General features: G+C 35.5%; 1 protein-coding gene across 5 annotated transcripts in view; it reads right to left on the bottom strand.

Annotated features, from left to right (window-relative positions):
* Window positions 1–17,981, bottom strand: part of SLC4A7 (solute carrier family 4, sodium bicarbonate cotransporter, member 7) — a 67,856-nt gene that overhangs the window by 17,395 nt on the left and 32,480 nt on the right. For 4 of the 5 annotated variants that reach the window (XM_014937749.1, XM_014937750.1, XM_014937752.1 and 1 more), the window contains 8 exons: window positions 12,811–12,926; window positions 11,169–11,326; window positions 9,090–9,177; window positions 7,357–7,503; window positions 6,005–6,108; window positions 4,264–4,438; window positions 1,738–1,871; window positions 930–1,175 (listed from right to left, as the gene is read on the bottom strand). In XM_014937749.1, coding sequence (XP_014793235.1) covers window positions 930–1,175; window positions 1,738–1,871; window positions 4,264–4,438; window positions 6,005–6,108; window positions 7,357–7,503; window positions 9,090–9,177; window positions 11,169–11,326; window positions 12,811–12,926 — 1,168 coding nt within the window. Of the gene's footprint in view, window positions 1–929; window positions 1,176–1,737; window positions 1,872–4,263; window positions 4,439–6,004; window positions 6,109–7,356; window positions 7,504–9,089; window positions 9,178–11,168; window positions 11,327–11,916; window positions 11,977–12,810; window positions 12,927–17,981 lie in introns of all 5 variants that reach the window. The other variant, XM_014937748.1, reaches the window with a different exon arrangement.

Below are 17,981 nucleotides of genomic sequence, written 5' to 3'. Positions count from 1 at the left end.
TATATGTGGACATTTACATATTGTGAATAAAAGATGAAGATAATAATCCAAATGATACCACTTTCCAACAACCCTATACTAACATATATCATGTAATTTCAAAAGATTTCTACATAATTCAAGTAACTTGGCACAAATAGTTTTCTGTGTGTACAAATTAAGGTTTTCAGGTTTCTATACAGCATTAATATCCCACAGTGAGCCAAACTTCAATTAGTCCTATTGTACACTAGCATAAGAGAAAACAGAGAGATTGAAATAGTTTAGTTTTAAAAATTGGTGTAGATGACTCAGTTTCAACAATTCCTTTTCAAACCAGACACGTCATTAACGTCTACAACTTTGAGCCTTCTCTAAAATTTTGGTAGTTAGCCATTTATCTTGCATTTTGGCATGCCTTCTGATGTACACATGGCCAAAACTGGTCACTCTGAAGTAAGACACAATTTTGAGTATGCAGTGGGCTAATTTAATGATACAAATGCATAAATTGCTCAGATTTAAAGCAACTGCATATATTGCAACAGTAAGTATGATGAGACAAAAAGAAAGCATCTTTACTCATTGGTCAAGGCAGTAACATGAACAAGCATGCCAATGCGTCCACACATGAAGCAATAATTTCTAGAAGTGTCAAGGCAGAACTCCTATTCTGACCTTTCATCTCCAGAGTGACCTTTAATAAAGCTGCAATTAAAGCAAGCATTGTCACAGCCCCTCATCCCTTCCAACCACCCATAACTAACACAGAAAATTCAATTCCACAGCATCCTGAATAGAATTTTTCTGAGGTTTCTCATACTCATACCACCCCCAGCATTCCTTCTACCCTTCCACAGAGAGGCACACATTGCAGTTTAGTTCACAGTATGTCTCTAATAAACATTTTACCTATGTATTTTACTAACAGATAGAAACTTAGTACTTACGAATATAAAGTCAGTTTATCCAAATCACTGTGCATATTGAAGGCATACACTTCTCCCAAATGAAAAAGCTTTTCCAATGCCTCATAAATAAATATGATGCATATGAGCGCTGCAAAAGCTTCCTCAGTAAATCGAGTGATGTAACACACAAGGCTGCTGGCGTCTGTGGCTACAAGCACTATGCATAAAAATGCTGTCCACAGACCAATGCTAGTTCGCAGGGAGAGGTAGGAAAGATCATAATCCCTGTGTGAAGAAAGAAACAAAAGTATTAACTGTGCTCAGAAGTCACCTATGCTATATTCTATTTGAAAACAGATACTGAGGCCAAGCTTTATAGATATTCACCATTTTTTTCATCCTTGATGTTAGTTCTGAAGGAAGCAGGAACTTTTCTGTCTCATCTTCCAACCAAAGCAAAGCAACACGCCAAGGCATTTCTAGGATTGAGGGTGCAGCTACCTAGCTTGGGAAGCATCATGGTGATGACCTTTCCAGACCTACCTAGAACTACCCTCCTAGAGGGCAGACCAATCCCTGTTTACCCCTGCAGAATCAAAGCCAGCATCTCCACACAGTCAGAACATAACTTTTATTTAATCCCTAGCTGCTTCTTATCACCAATTTTCTCATTAAGGTGCACCAATGCCTCATAGCTTTGCCAAACCACATTCATCTCTTAATCTCTTACCACTGCATTTACATCTTCATGGACATCCACTTTTAAGTGATATCTGCTTTCAGTTACAGCTATTCTAACAGGCTAGAAAGTTAGAAAGCGCATCAAGCTAATACAAACAGCACTTACCTGCAAAATTTAAATAATATTTTTTCAAATACTAGAACTGGTCCGGTGCTCCCCAAAATAGTAAGAGGTTGCCCAGCAAAGAGAGAATAGGCAATCCCAGTTAATGAGGCTCCAAAGAGAGACTCTATTGCACTCTGTTTGGGGGAAAAGAAACTGCTGTAACTATGCTGCCTTTCAGGTTAGTGTTTAGCATCACATCTGCATAAATACAGTTTTAAGATGCGTTAACTTAAAAACAAGACAAGATGTAAAAACATTGCAATTAATATTGATGTTTGAGACAAGAATAACTTAACACAGTTTTGCAGTAACAATACCATAGACAAAAGATTTTGAAAACTTCACTCCTGAGAAACATAAAGCCATTCAAAACCATGAGAACAAGTTACTAGTCCTGCTAGCTATGGAGGGAAAACATACCAACAATTACTACAAGTTTAAACAACAAAAAAAAGTTACTCAACATGTAATTTATGGAAAGAATTATCTGTCTCTGTAAAGAAAATAGATATAGATATATTGCAACATACCTGTACCAAAACATGATACGGTGTGCCGTACCATACCTGCATCAGTCAACCAAGGATTACAAAAGAAAAAACTGACAGGTGGAGGTGTAGGGGAAATTATTGAACAATATCAGTTTATGTATACATGACACCAAAAATAGATGAGCAGTAAACCAATGTCCCACCTGGTAATGCATTTCTTTTCATTGAAGTAAGAGATCTACTTCAGTTCTTGAATTAAATGTTTTACTATAACATTTTCTGCTAAAAAAAAGTTACAATGCACCTCAAAAGAGAGGGACAGAACTTTTTAAGATACTAAAATGATATTAAAGTTACTTGAAAATCATTGAAAATTGTTAACTACACCGTTTACAACTATGAGATAACACAGATTACAGATTAAAGGGTTTCTGGGGGAATTTTTGAGTGTTATTTTGCAACCATAGAAGTCTAAGAAAACAATATGCAAACTTAAGCTCCAATTCAGGAAAGCATCTAAAATTGGGCAAAATGGTTTGCTGAACTGGGGCTATTAAAAATGAAAATACGAGTCCTTTGTTCATTACATTAGAAAAAAAAAATATATATATTATCCCAGTCTCTTGTTCTTTAGTGCTTTTGGTTAGTCAATGCATTAACCTTGGGGCTCTCAGTCAATGTGGCAGGGACAGGAGTACTGTGGAGGTGATGACCTCTGGGAATGCGAGGGAAGGTTTCAAACACAAACTGTGTACCTTACAATGTCAGCTACTGTGCTTGAGCATGTGTGTGCAGTAACTAAATTTTATATTCAATGATGCACACCAAGTATCTGAAGGCAGGAACAAACCCGCAAACAATTCCAGATAGCTAAAAGAAAGAAGGTGTTTAAGAATCAAGCTTTAAAAGGAGCATATTCTCACAATTATACATGATGTACATTCAAAATTACATCGACATTTTGATAATCATTCTTACATTTAGAGTGGCAAAAACAGCACACAGAAGAGATAAAATTTATTTCTGTATTTGCTATCAGCTTGAAGTGCTACATCAATAAACAAAAATCTGAGTCAACAGCATTACTTGAAAGAGAGAAAATAGTTAACTAAATTTTAATATAGTACAAGCTTGAAAACTTGATCTAAGTATCAAGAAGAATTCTATAGCATCATAAGCTTTACCAGGGTCACAAAATTTATAATGGACATATTTGAATACATCTTTCCCTCCCCCAAAATGACAGAGCCTTGTTTCTTCATAAGAGATTTAAAAACAGAAAATACACTTCAAACTAACTCATTCACAAGCCAATGGACACAAGCACCAAGTTATTAAGGTTGCTGTCTGTTGTTAAGTACTCTTTCCCTGCTCCAAAAACCAAAGCACAATGCTATTTTGGTTGAAAAGGTGCTGACGTTATCTACTATTGCCCAACACACCACGACCAAAATTTTGTATGTGTATGGTTTATATTCAAGTTGTTTACAATGAAGAGTATTTTCTGCTCATAAATCTTAGCCACTTTCTTTTATTGTTAACAACATACAATTAGTGAAAGCATATACATATCCTGTCCATTATTTAAATACACAATTGACTGCTACCCATTCACTGCAGGCATTATCATCCTCGTAGGCCTACTACTCAAGGCCAGTACATGTTCTTGGCTATCCACCTTGAGCCTCTGACTTTGCCTAAAGTAGGCCTAGTGGGATGGTGCACCTTTACTGCTATTCATTATTTTTAATAGCCAAAAATAAGGCAATGCAAGCCCTTTCTCAATTCATGAAGCCATTCATCCAGTAAGGCAGGATAAACATTTTTTACCTCCACTGTGCATCTTCTCCTGTTCACATGGGTTCCCCACATTTTCCACAGCAATTACCTTTTGGGGAAGATCTGCTTTGGGGCAGGCTAATCAAGTGCTGTGGGTAAATTCTTCAAATACAAGTATAAATAAATGAGACAAATGCACACAGTGACTTGCCTCTGAAGGTCTAAAAGCCTGGCCACTACCATTCTTTGTACTCACTATTCTGCCTTGTGTAGCTTCTCCCAGGAGCCCTCCAAAAGTGATTACAGGAGACATACAGGCACAGTATAGGAAAAGAATCGAGGCCAGGCACTGCAGGCTTAATGCATCCTTGAAGTCACTCAAGAAAAAAGGTGCTTTCCTTTGGATGTCAAGTATCAAACCACCAAAAAGCCTAAATAGGTGAGATGAAACTCGTCAAACTGTACACTAAAGGATTCTAACTAGTTTAAAACTATGGGCTACACATGACTGCCAGGGCTTATTGCCAGCACAAATTAGCTATTTCATAATCCAGATTAAAGCATAACAGTTTAAATGTAAATGAGAATCTTATCTATTCCAATTCAGTAGTATTCCAAATATAATCAAGTTATCAAATATAAGCAAGTTATGCACAATTTTAAAAGCTGGCTAGGTATTTTTGTATATAGGCTAGCTATTGATAAAATATCTTTGCAAATGATTTTACCTAAATAATATATTAAGTCAAATCTGTCTTACAATATTCAAAACAAGGAACAGAAGAAATATGTTAAATCTCAACCAAGACCATAAATTGATACATTTCAATATTATGACACCAATAAGTAGTTGTAGCTTTTTAATTTGAATTCTTTACATAGATATGGTTAGGTCCATAAATAAATTTAGGTCTATCATCTTTAGCAGTGTTTTCATCTAGAACATAGAGGTATTCTATAAATGAAAATACAAAACCAAACATATATAAATCAGTTCAACTGGAAAGTTACTAGCAAAAAGTTAAAAAGCTTTTGGCAGTTTCCAAAATTTTTTTAAGACTCCAGAACACTAGGTATAATTTGCACCTACAAAAAACTGATTTTAATTTGAAGTATAAAATAAATAAAGATAGTCCCTTCCTAAGAAAAACAATAGTCTTATCTAGAGAGAATTCTGTGGGCAGAAATGAACTTCCCTGCTCCACATCCTGTCTGCAAAAAGCCAAAAAGGAAGTATAATCAAGTCAAAATGGTAAAGGTCAATACAAATGTTGTAAAGACCTTCTTGCAAAGGTATGAGAAAGATGCATTTCATTTGGAAGTTTATTATTTTGGGAATAACAACAGTGTACATCTTTTCCAGAATTTCTCAGTTTATTTAATCTCTACTCTCTCATATGAGGTATTATGGTTTAATGTTAACCATGTATTTCCAATGCTGGGGGCCTTTTGGCAAATATTTCAGAGTTACTAGAGAGCAACAGTGCAACTCAACCAAAAGAAATTCCTTCAATTTTATTTTAGATCTAACAGAAACGTAACTAAAACTGAATCCTAATCAAAACCAAAGTATTTTTTGCCACTTTATATTCCTTGTTGTTCCATGTTGTACATGTTTAACCAAACAGATTTGCATTAATGGCAATTTTTAGTACCTAGCCCAATACTGAAAACTGCATATTCCTACTATAATTATGATAATCGCATGCTCTTGACAATTAAAAATTAAAAAGCAACTCTTAAAAGTCAGTTAGTTAAATTAGGCAGCATCTTTTATGAAATCCCTTGCAAATGTGTTGAGAAACATTGCCACAGGCTTGAAAATGCTTTAAGCAGATTGGCATTTATAGGCAAGAATCCAACACTTGAAAAGGAAAAAGGATTCACTCTGACACTTCTACCATGATTTTTTTTATGTTCAAATGTCATCATTAAAAACTGTGAAGATTTATCACTTATATTTTTATGGTAGCTAGTATTTAGGGAAGTGAACACACCTTCCAGTTCTCTCAAGTTCAGGTCCAGCATGATGGCCTTCTTCTTTCAGAGTCTCTCCTGTAGGAGTAGATCCATTTGGAAATTTAGGTACCTTCCTTTTTTCCTACAGAAAAAAAAAAAAACAAGGCGGGGGAAAAAAACCTCATATTTTAAGACTGCCTTTACACTAAAAAGTATAATTCAAAGACAGCGGGCAGAGACTCTATGCCTTCCAAATCTTTTCCATGTTCACAGCTTATCAGCAGTGCTCCATTTGCCAAATTCATCTTGTGTTGAGTAAAGATGAGTAGAAATAGTCATCCCAAAAAAGATCTTATTAGCACCGTGCACAACAGTATTAATCTCCACCCTTTCTACAAGAAACATGTCCCCGAGACATCATGAAACAAAGCCTACCTTAAGACACAGTAGAGGCTCAACCAAGAGGTATAGAAATCTTTAGAGGTTTTTCCTCAATCATTTCCAACAGAAGCCTCTAGTTTCTAACAGAAACTAACCTCACTTTATGATACACACAACATTTAGTTGAAGTACAAATAAGAAGTCATTCTAATATAAATGAGAAGTCATTCCCTTACTGAGCAAGCTCCTCATAAATTTCTCAGCTGTGCTTGCCTTCCAAAAGCCTGAGCCCTGCTTATTTTGGAAACAAGTTGAATGGTAGCCTCAGACTATTCATGAATACGCTGCACTGCTATCACACCCCTTCCATTGTACCCGCTCCCCAGCACAATGTCAACCTTCTAAACTAAAAGCACTAGTGTCTCCCCCAACTTTTGATTCTGGCAGCAGGAATACCCCTCAGGGAGAAAGGGAAGAAATCAGAGTCCCTCTAAGATCCAGCTTCCCCTTGGCTCTCGCTCTAAGCTTGTATCGCAACTGAGCAATATGATCCATTTCTCTCTCTTTCATAAACATTCTATGAACATTATATGTTAGCAAATATACATTAAAACATTTCAATCCATGTTGTATGCAAATATAAGATTTTATAAGAAAATGCAACATTCTTGCTGATCACTGTTAAAATAATATCCAAATTTGCAATAGGAACTCAGGTACAATTTCAGATCAATTCTCCTATATCTCACATGAACTCATTGCAGTATTACAAAAGGAAATATAGAAAACACCATTTACTTGAAAGCATAGCAGGAAAATGATTCAACACTTTTTTTTTTTTTACTCAAATGGTCAATACACTTTTTCTTCCAAACAAATGGAGGTGGTTTCCTAATGCTTTACCGAAGTTTATACTCAGCCTACAATTTACTTGAATTAGGAAATGACATTTTCAGAGTAAAAATCATGCAAGGCCTCTAACGGACTTTTTATTTTTTTTGTCTTTTACCTGGGAAGGAACACTTTTTGGTGGTTCAATTCGTATAGATGGATCCCATTCTCCCGGAGGCAGGACTGTCACTTGGTCTAAAAATTCATCAATTCCTGACAACAAATCATTTCGGTCTTTTGCTTTATAGGCAACGTCATGGAAAACCTACAAGAAGAAAGTACCCAAGATTATTTTTTTTTTTTTGAAAGAGGAATTGATTACAAGGAACACTTCGTTATTTTTAAAACGGCATGGGAATTTTTTAAAGGTCCTCAGAAGTTAGGCTTTTACTTTATTTGCATACTTTTGCATTAAGAACTACCTGCATGCACACCCCTATGGCACATAAAATAAGGAAATTATATCTCCAAACTCAAAACAAATATTGAGTTTATTTCTAAATGTAATTAAATATTTAATCTTCAATATTCAGTAAATCAAGTTCATGTACTATTGCCTGAATAATTCTGCCTTACAGCCACTGTGCCAATACGCTGTGCTAAATCAGAACAAAAATACTTTAAATATCCTTCAAACCAAAATACAAGTTAATATTAAAAATAAGAACTTCATTCGTATATCTTTAGCTTAATTAATTTTAAAAGATCTCTTAAGCAGCACAGGAAAGCAATCCTCCTACTACTCAGAAAACCCAATCCTATGTAGTTTTACAAACTATTATAACACAAACTTTGAATTGACAAACAGGGAGTATTTAAACAAAACAATCCCTGACACCCAAGGTGCATTTTATACAGAGAAGAAAAAAATGCTACTTTTACCATAAAAAAACCCAAACAACTATTTGCAGTAGATGATCCTAAACTGCTTCTGTACATTTGAAACCTGAACTGTTTGTCTCCAAAGACTGGCCATTAAGTCTTCTAATTTTAAATAGGCTTAAAAGGTCTAATTTAAGTCTTCTTAGATCACTGAAAATTTTCAATTCTTCTATTTCAATGATCTCCAGTATTACTAAAAATGAGACAAACTAAAAAATTATAAGCCGCAACTACAACTTTTAATATTCAGATCTCACACTGAACAAATACTGTATTCAGAGACTAGTTGCTGAACTGTAAAATGACCAATTTCTAGTTTACATTTCCAAACTTGAAGTTGTTCTAGAATAAAGAAACATTAGAATTTCTATCAGATAACCGTAATAACAACCAACAATTCAGTAGGTGGCGCTCAATGCAAAGTCAGAATTAAAACATCCTATTTTGCTCAGTTTGACAATAGTCTTACAAAGTGCAGACTCCTCTGTGCTCTTTAAAACCATCCACCACAGCTCAAAGCATATGACTTCAAATGCCTCATAAAATTCTAATTTTAATTATTTGACCTCGCTTTCATAAGAACTTATCTGTGATGACTCTATCACATGCATTCTTAGGCTCTCAGTCCTGAACACTGACGCATTTTGCCGTGTCCTTTTCAACATACAAGTTACTGTATCAGACACAGTTCTATTTAATAGTTCTATTTCCTGACTTAATACAAAAATGAAATCTATACATCAAAGTTAAAATATTTTTTTCAGAAATACATTTGGGATTTCTTCAAGAAAGACAAGGAGAAAAGGTAATTTACTTTTATCTAGTTCACTAACACATTAAATAAGTTTATAGTTCTTCATTTATATAGTTTATTGGTTTTGCTTCTTTAACCTGTCGCTCCAGAATACATTTACTGAAAACAGTCAGTAAATACATTATTCTAGACTTCTTCAAAAATATATCACTCACATCATCCGTCATAAGTGTTGCTATTGATCTTCCAATTTCATGGTACTGTGGAGCTTTTCCTGCTGGTCCCAGCAATAAAAACAAAAAGCTGTGTGGAAAAAAGCAATTGAAGTGAATACAGCTGACTCATTGGAATACATTCAGAGGGTCCTTTCAAACTAATATTTAAATAAAATTTAGCAGTGAAGTAAAAATACGTTCTTCACCATTTCAAATCTACTAAGACTGCTGCAAGACTAAGAAAAGACTCGCCTCAAAATCATTATTGAAAGGAACTTGAATCCTGTACCAAAATTACCCCAAAGTCTTCTTAATTATGCCTTACAATGCTGTAAATCTAGTAGAAACCCACAGGCTAGAGACCAATGAATATTTCCTCCGGATTATAAGCCTTTCTGACATTCTCATTGGCAGAAATCCCTTAGTAAGGGCCTAGGAACTTTATGACCTCTTCTAGCCCCACAATGATCACCTCTTCACAGGAATTTAAACCCCTCGCATTTGCAGTGACTGGGTACATCACACAGTGGATGCACAAACATACTTCAAGCAACACACTGGACATACTTATATAGTCATATTCTTGTCCTATGTCAGTGGAAAGGAAGGGAACCTGCATTCTGAACACCTAAGAAAGCAAAAGTGACATTTTGGGAAGGGAATCCAATCTGGGGGTGGATTGCAGTATATGTTAACAGACAAGTCTCTGTATTTTGTATATTGTATTTCCAATCACAGTAATAGTTATCACACTTTAAAAACAAAACAACAACAACAAAAAAAAGGTCAAAACACAACACAAAAAACCCCCAACCTTTAACAGGGCTGGTGTCTAGTATCTGATAAATCCAAAAGGATACAAACTAAAGTGTCAATGTCAGTAATTCTTTTCACAACTTTCTCCCTACACTCCATAAAAACAAGTTCCTAAGTACAACGCGTTTGTAAAAAGTAGTGTTCTCCCTTCACCTCACACTACAAAAAGCAAAATGTTCTTTTTCCTTTGCAAGTTGACTATCCTAACTGAAACTGAGATTGCATGTTCATAACCAAGAATGCCATTCTAAATCTGCAAGTCTACACCATTTTGAAAAATTTAGGACAGGATAATTTTAGCTACATTAATACTGTAATCTGTATGCAGAAATTTTGGAATTTCCCAAGGAATATTATAAGCACTAACGTCAACTACCCTCTGAAAATTCTCACATCTATTTATAAGAACACTGCCAAAATTATTTTTGCTTTTCATTGGAGTATATAAACATAAAGTTACCAAGATAAACAGGCACTCTGATCACTTTTAAAACATTTAAAAAAAACCAACACCACCAAAACACATATATAAATTTATGCCAAACACCACAGAACAGCCCAATACATCAACGTGCACAGTAAATGAAGTGTCATCCATGATGACTGATTAAATGACCTGCTGCTATCTTCATGATGGGACCTGCATTTTGACATTTTGATTATCTGTGGTAAAGACACCCACAGTATACTGATGAGAACCATCATTTTGGTGGGCTGGGCTGCGTGCACCAGGCTGGATGGTATATTGAAGATTGAAAACCAATTCAATGTATCAGCTGCAGATTAGTTTCCCCAGTGTCCATCATGTAGATTTGGGCATATAATTTAAAAAAGTAAATTTTTCCACCACCTAGGTTATTCATATGCAGCATATTTGTATAGAGCTTCAGATTAGATAGGCCTTAAGACTTCCCCACTGTCATGCTGCGTTGTGCTGAAGGGAACTGTAACAGCCTTCATGCCCCTCTTTAAAATGGCAACACAAGCTTGGAAGACTCGTTGCTTTTACTCCAGGTCAGCTTTAAGTTTCAACTTCTAGACTTGCCTAAGACAGCATCATTACATACATTTAAAGCATTTAGAGAATTTTATAGTGGATCTCATTCCTTCAAATATTGCAACAAGTGACTGGCATCATGTTAAACAAAAGTCTACATTTCTTGAGCTTAATTGAGTACATATAATATTTTACATCTATTTGAGATCTTTAATATTATTATCTTACTGTGTAAGCAAAGCCAGATTTTCCAGGCATTTATTTACCGTGTAGGAACCGGAACCTCTGTGAGACCCGAGAGAAGCACAGCAGGGGAGAGCCTCACAAAAGCAATAATAGGTCTTTCTAAAAAATTTACTTCTCCCACTAACACATTTGATGCTTCTGCTCCTGAAGGTATTTTCCTCATGAAGTTCATATCAACCTATTTATACAAAGATGAAACAAGTGTTTATTCCCTTACAGTTTTTAGCAGAAATTCTAGAACAGAATTGTGATTTTATCAGCATTTAGTAGATATTTATGCTACAAAGAAAAATAAAAAAGCAAATTAAATATCCCACAGTACAGCAAAGACAAACATATGTAGAAAATATCAGCCAGACAACTAATAATAAATTGTTTTCTAAAAGTTAGAATTACTACCACCCACTATGCTCTAGAAGACTCCAAACTGCATAACCTCCTTTCTAATATTACTTATCACAACAAACATTCCGTGATAGGACATAACTTCACAAGATCTATGCACAATTAACTAAGGAGAGTTCATGTAATTACACATGGTTTCTAGAATGCAGTTAATCATTTCACAGCTGCGTATTTCAAACATGCCATAATTTTGAAAAATAATTTGTATGTTTATGTTTTCATCCATAAAGAATATGATGTCTGAAAAATCTTAACTGTACAGAATTTCAGAAGAGCATTAGAAAATGGTACAGCACATGAACTCTGTGTTCACATACATACACACACACGAGCACCAGTTACATTGCTATCTAGAGAACTTACAGATGGCCTCTTGAGTCCCACACCAAGTGTGCCACAACTACAGTGCCAGGAGGCTGACTCCTGCCCAACAGGAGACAAGGCAGGTGCACAGAAGGACAGGCCAAGCAAAAAGACAAAAACTGTGACACAGCAGCAGGAATATATGGCACCTGCCACAATTAGATGAGAACTACAGTGTAAGTTAACTAATTACGTTTAAGGAAAGCTAACTTGGCAAATCAATTTTCTTACAGTGTTCCACAGTACAGGTGATACTACAGACTGAGTTTTAGAGTGAAAGCCATAATAGAATTTGCCCAGCAAATTTAAATGATGAAAGAAAGGGATTTACAGTATTACACAAGATTTCCTTCAGAAACTGGTATATGTTCCCAATGCTTAAGATGTACAATAACTTCTGTACAGCAAATCCATAAAACATATAAAGCAAATCCCATTTAAAAGCTGTCTTTAAAAAAAAAAAAACAGTCCTAGAAAAAAATATTGCAACACCATCTACAAAACTGGTTTCATTAGAGGCTTTATAGCAGATCTGAAAATATCTCCTTCTGCATGAGAAGTACAGCTGCTGCACTCCTGAAGTTAACCCAATACTGAAAAGATCAAACAAAATGGAAAATTCAGACCCACTGGGAAAACTTAGCCTACACCAATTCTGACAATTGTACATAAATGTACAATGTACAAAAATGGAAAATTCAGACCCACTGGGAAAACTTAGCCTACACCAATTCTGACAATTGTACATAAAAGTTATGTCTTAGTACATATGTCTTGTGTACACTAGTACACATGCATACATATACATCTCTTAGTTGTAACTAAGAAGGAAGTTACAACCACCACATTTTTTGTCACATAGTGCTAAATATTTAGGTATTTAAAGTTATTTACCTTGCTGAAATCAACTGTGCTGTTTTCTCTGCTTCCTCCTGTCCCAGTACCTTTAACATCTCCACTTTTCCCAGTGTCTAGATTTCCAGGTGCTGATTGTGGAGATGCTAATAGCCCTAAGTTAAAAAAAAGGAGACAGGTTCAAAACATGTAAGAAATTAACTGAGTATATGACACCACCAAAACTCAATGTGACAGCTTGCTTAAAGCAAATGTGCAAGTTATTCAGTAAGTGCCCTACATTAGTATCATAAATGCAACATTAACAAGTCATTGTGTTGTCAAAATAATGACATAATTAAAAAAAATTAAATATTGCCCAAATGATGGCCATTTGCAGAACAGTCACCAGAAAACAAGAGCTATATTAATTTCAGAAAAAGTAACAACCGTTAACATTTTAATCTTAACCACTCTAGTAATTAGTAGATAGCATCTTCACTATATTTAGTAAGTCCTCAAACACCTCTGCTATTTAGGCTGCTGTGCAACAGTTATTTCAATTGTAAAAAGCCTCGGCAAGCCTCAGGCTACAACTACAAGGAATGATACGCTGGTAGTTGCCTAACCTGTACAAGCAAATAGTGTGCTACGTGAAGGATAGACAGCTTGCAAACTCTGATTTTGATCAACAGAGCAAAGATCGAACTATTGCTCTGACCAGATGTTACTACACGAAATGCTCCCTACCACATCAGCATGTACAATGAAGTTATTCAAATTAAACGTACAGCTTCCCTCTAACATCTGCACCAACACAAAACCATTTCATGTAGCTTGCTACGCTGCTACTACACTGAATTGCAGGTTCAATAAAGGGTGCAAGAGGCAAGTAACCCAGGTGTTCGTACACACCAAATTCCCCGCTGCGCCATGGTTATCCCAACCCAACTTCCATTTAAAAGCTGGCCTAGGCACGCAATACCAAACCCATTTTTGGATTACACAGCTTTTACTTGTTCAGTTTAACATGCACTAGAAGTGCATCAGGCCTTGCTTGTCTACACTAGACCTTTCAGATGTGGTGATAAAACATGCTTTAACATGCTTTCAAAGCCACATCTAGACAAAGACTAAAGTCTAAACTTTGTATTACATGCAGAAAGCTTCTATTTAGGTCAACCGTCACTCTAGTCAAGATAAAGCTGAAGGCCTCACTGGCTACCTTTTGGCTATTGTTCTATCATAATGACTGCTACGTTAACTACTTGCACCCCTCCATGTTTATAATTCAGCAATTTGACATTTTTAGCATTTCAAATTACAAAGGAATGCACTTTATTTGATCCCCAAATTTATCTCCAAAGAACTCTTTCAGTCATCATATCAATGGAAAACATGCAGGTCCAAGCCTTTACCAATAATTTTCATTCTTACAGTTCCTAGGGATATAAGTGGTATGGGCAGTTTTTCCTGAAGCAAAAAGCCAAATGAAGTTAGTAATTTGTAATTTCCTGTGTGAATCCTAACATGCGTAAGTAATTGGCTAACACTATAAATATTACATTCAGTTAGCTAGATCAAAGAAAAAAAAATAAATCACATTCTACCCTTCTGCTCCAAGATGTATGCGTTATTCACAAGAATAACTAACAGGAATCAACCACCTGTGAAATCAGCTGTTCAAAGTATTTAACTGCATAAGAGTTGATGTTAAGATATGTTTGTAGGACTAGAAATAGAACAAATATTAAACAGTTGTTGCAGAAGACAGCCATAATACAGAAGTTTATACATGTAAATGTTTTTCACCTTCCCCCCTACATAAAAATAAAGGTAGCTGAAGATGTGTATGGCTGATGGAAGATGAGCAATAATGCATCATGTTGCACTTTTCACTGTGTGAGCGAGAACAATCAGAGACTAGAACAAAAAGTGGAAAGACAATCAAGGAGGATGATAGAAAATAAGGATTATACATATTAGCAAACACTAATTTATTATGTCGGTATTGAACTGACACTGATTCTTTTAAAAGGTTTGCCTTCAAAATTTCTCCAACCAGCCACAGTGATGGTCCACAAGTTTTGGCACTGATACGGGAACATTTATCTGATCCTAAACGATGTGTAAAGTTTTCCTTTCCGTTGGTCTTGCAGTTGGACAGACTGCTGTGCTCACATGACAGTACTGCTTACGGGTTTTCAGGCCTGAGCAAGCATTTCCATATGATACTGCACTTCGTTATGCCTATCAATCAATCTGACATTTGCAGGGAAACTCAAGAGTAAGAAGTTACCACCTCCACTACCAAAACACTTTTACTCAGACCTCACACTAATAAAAGAACTCATTTCCTTCTCTTCTCTGATTCAGTAGAGACAAAGTAAGAGGCAACTGCTAAAAGGAAGACTATCTAGTAGTTTTTCCAGACTGTGTGACACAGAAATTCATCTAGTCTTACCAAGCTACCGAGGGGATCATTAAAAATCAACAGTACTCCTCTTGATGCTGTTAGGCAGCTATACCACCTGCCTCCTTCAAAAGGCAACAGTGGATTGACTCTTGAGTACACTTGGATTAATGCCGCTTAAGATAACTTAAAGTACTTATAACTACACCTTCACTAAAGATCATGTGCATTTTCTAGCCAACTACACTGATGGACATTATCTACTGGAAAAAGAAAGCAAGAAGAACATCGGTATTTGCCTCACACCTCTGCTTTCGTTTAAAAAAAAAAAAACTGATTAAATAAGACAAGTTCAACACCTAAACATGACTATTCCAATATGATTATCTTTATATAGGCAAAATTTATGAAATACAAAACTTTTTATTTAAAAGTCAAACCATATTTGTATTTGAGGAGCTAAAAATCAATTTCTGAAAATAAATTCCAATGCAACCTTAATGTGAAAAAAAAATTAAAATTACTCGTAGATGGCAAATATGTAAACCTTTCTGAATTACTATTTTCCATAAGTAATTATTGTAAGGGTAAAGTTGTTCTAAATATCATTTTACTCAGTTTTAAAGTACATTTATCAGTGAACCAAAAGACTCCTTAAAACAGGCTGCTTTTCTCCTGTTCACAGACATTAAGAAAGCCTCATGATGCTGTTCAATTAACAGTGTTCATCTTTAGCTGTGGCACAGCTCTCTTCCAGCTCTACCTATGGAATTCATTATTCAACAGTTTCAAAGATGGGAAAACAAAAGCTGTTCTTCAACAGATGATAAAAGAAAAAAAAATGTTAATGAGAACCGTTTGCCTGGTTGACTTACTATGAACTGATGACTGGCTGATAAAAAGCAAGTTCAGTAACCTTCCAGCTAAAGACTAAAAAATAAATAGCACAAGGCCAAGGATAGATGAATGCTAAACAGAAGAAAGCCACCTGTTAGAAAATTAACACAGTTACTAATGCTCACAGGAGGCAAACCCAACTCAATCATACACACGTGGAAAAAGGCTTCAATATTCTGAATTACTTAGAGGGGTAATACAGACCATAATCTATAGTGGAATGGACCAAGAAGATTTTTGGAGTTTTTTTCTTTTTGCAATTAATACAAGGAAGATTACTCCCCTTCTGAGTCTGTCTCCCAAAACAGAGATTAGTCCAGTTGCAGCCTTGAAGTCATAGTCTGAGAATGTCTTCAAAGGCACCTCTAAGGAAAATGTGTCTTTCTGTGGTGAGATGATTTCTTGAATTAAAAAGGGAGGGGGAAACCCAGAAAACAAAAATGTCTTCCATAATCATTAGTGTTCATCTTTCTCTGGAAAGACTTTTATTTATGGATTAACTGGGAAATCATCCCTTTCAGATTTTTACTTTATGAGAAATATCCCCTGAGGCACAAAAGTAATTTGAACATGACTTGGAGATTCTGGTGGAAAGCTTTATTAGTGATAATAATAGCATCGAGTACTTGATCTTCATTTGTTTGCCTTCTCTTGTGTTCTAAAGACCTTGGGTCTGGTATGCTGTCATTCCTGTCAGATGAGTAGAAAAATGAGAACTGGAAAACCAATTACAGCTGTTATTTTACTTCTGGTCTCTAATTACCTTTGAAAGATCACCCATGAGAGAGAGAATGATCTTCATGTGAATTCTCTTAATTTCCCATAAGGAAGTCAGAGAAAGAGTTTTTTGTTTGCTTTTCTGAATTTAAGTAAGGATGGGGCCCCTACTCCAACTCAAGACAGCCTACAACAGTTTGCTCTTTCTTTTTCAGTGACTTGGGTGCAAAATGTGAAAAGGGAGATAACCACATGCTGACATTTCTCTGTTAGCATATTTCACTGCTCTGTGTAACAGTGTGTTTTACTTATTAAACAAGTGAGGAAGGAAAACAAGAAAAGCCTCAGTGATGAAAGAATTGAGTAAAATCAGCTTCCCTCCCCTATACACAGAGGCATAAAGCAGACAAACCTACAAGCTAGATTTTGGCAAGAAAAATTTCTCGGCAGGAGAATTTCTTCTTCATGCAGGAGGACCCTGAAGGCTAAAAAGAAACATTATCCCCTTTTAAAAACAAAATCTATCTATAAGAATCCTGAAGTCTCTAAATAGGTAATAACTCTGCAAAAGTAAAACAAGTATAACAATATGTATGCAGAATGCAGAAGTCGTGAAACCTTTACTTAAATTATTAAAGAAACCTTCAGAACTTTCCACTCCTCCTCTCAAATTATCTATACATACAGCTACATAACTTTTTCATGTGAAGAACAAGTGTTTTGCAAGACAGAAAATTAGAAATTGCTAAGTTCTGACCTACAATTATAAACTCTTAACTACCTTACCCTATTTTGCATACCAAACACAACAAAACATATCAAGTGACTGATGCTGAAGCAGTGCACTAATGGATAACTATCTGGAAACTGTAGGTGAAGAGAACCTGCCAGTCCCATCATAAACTACTACTGGTTTTAACGGCCCTGGGTTTTAAAAGCACAAAAGCAAAAATAAAACTGCCTGAGGACTTCATGACACACCTAAAGTACAAACACCACTGATAACTGGATCCTTCCTAATTCTTTTCATATTCATCTCTAATACTTCACTATGTCTTCAACTGTAGCTATCTCAGGATATCAAACACTGATTTAAAATATTAATTCAACCACTGACAAAAACAACAAAGCAAAATCTGACATGGACTGTAGGTGAGTGAAAGGAAAAGGCCACCATTTTTGACATTTTGCTTATGTATTGTAA

This window comes from Calidris pugnax, unplaced genomic scaffold, assembly GCF_001431845.1.
Source record: "Calidris pugnax isolate Ruff unplaced genomic scaffold, ASM143184v1 scaffold11, whole genome shotgun sequence".
Lineage (NCBI taxonomy): Eukaryota > Metazoa > Chordata > Aves > Charadriiformes > Scolopacidae > Calidris > Calidris pugnax.
The sequence above is the reverse complement of the archived record's forward strand: the minus strand, read 5'-3'. Positions and strand labels throughout refer to the sequence as shown.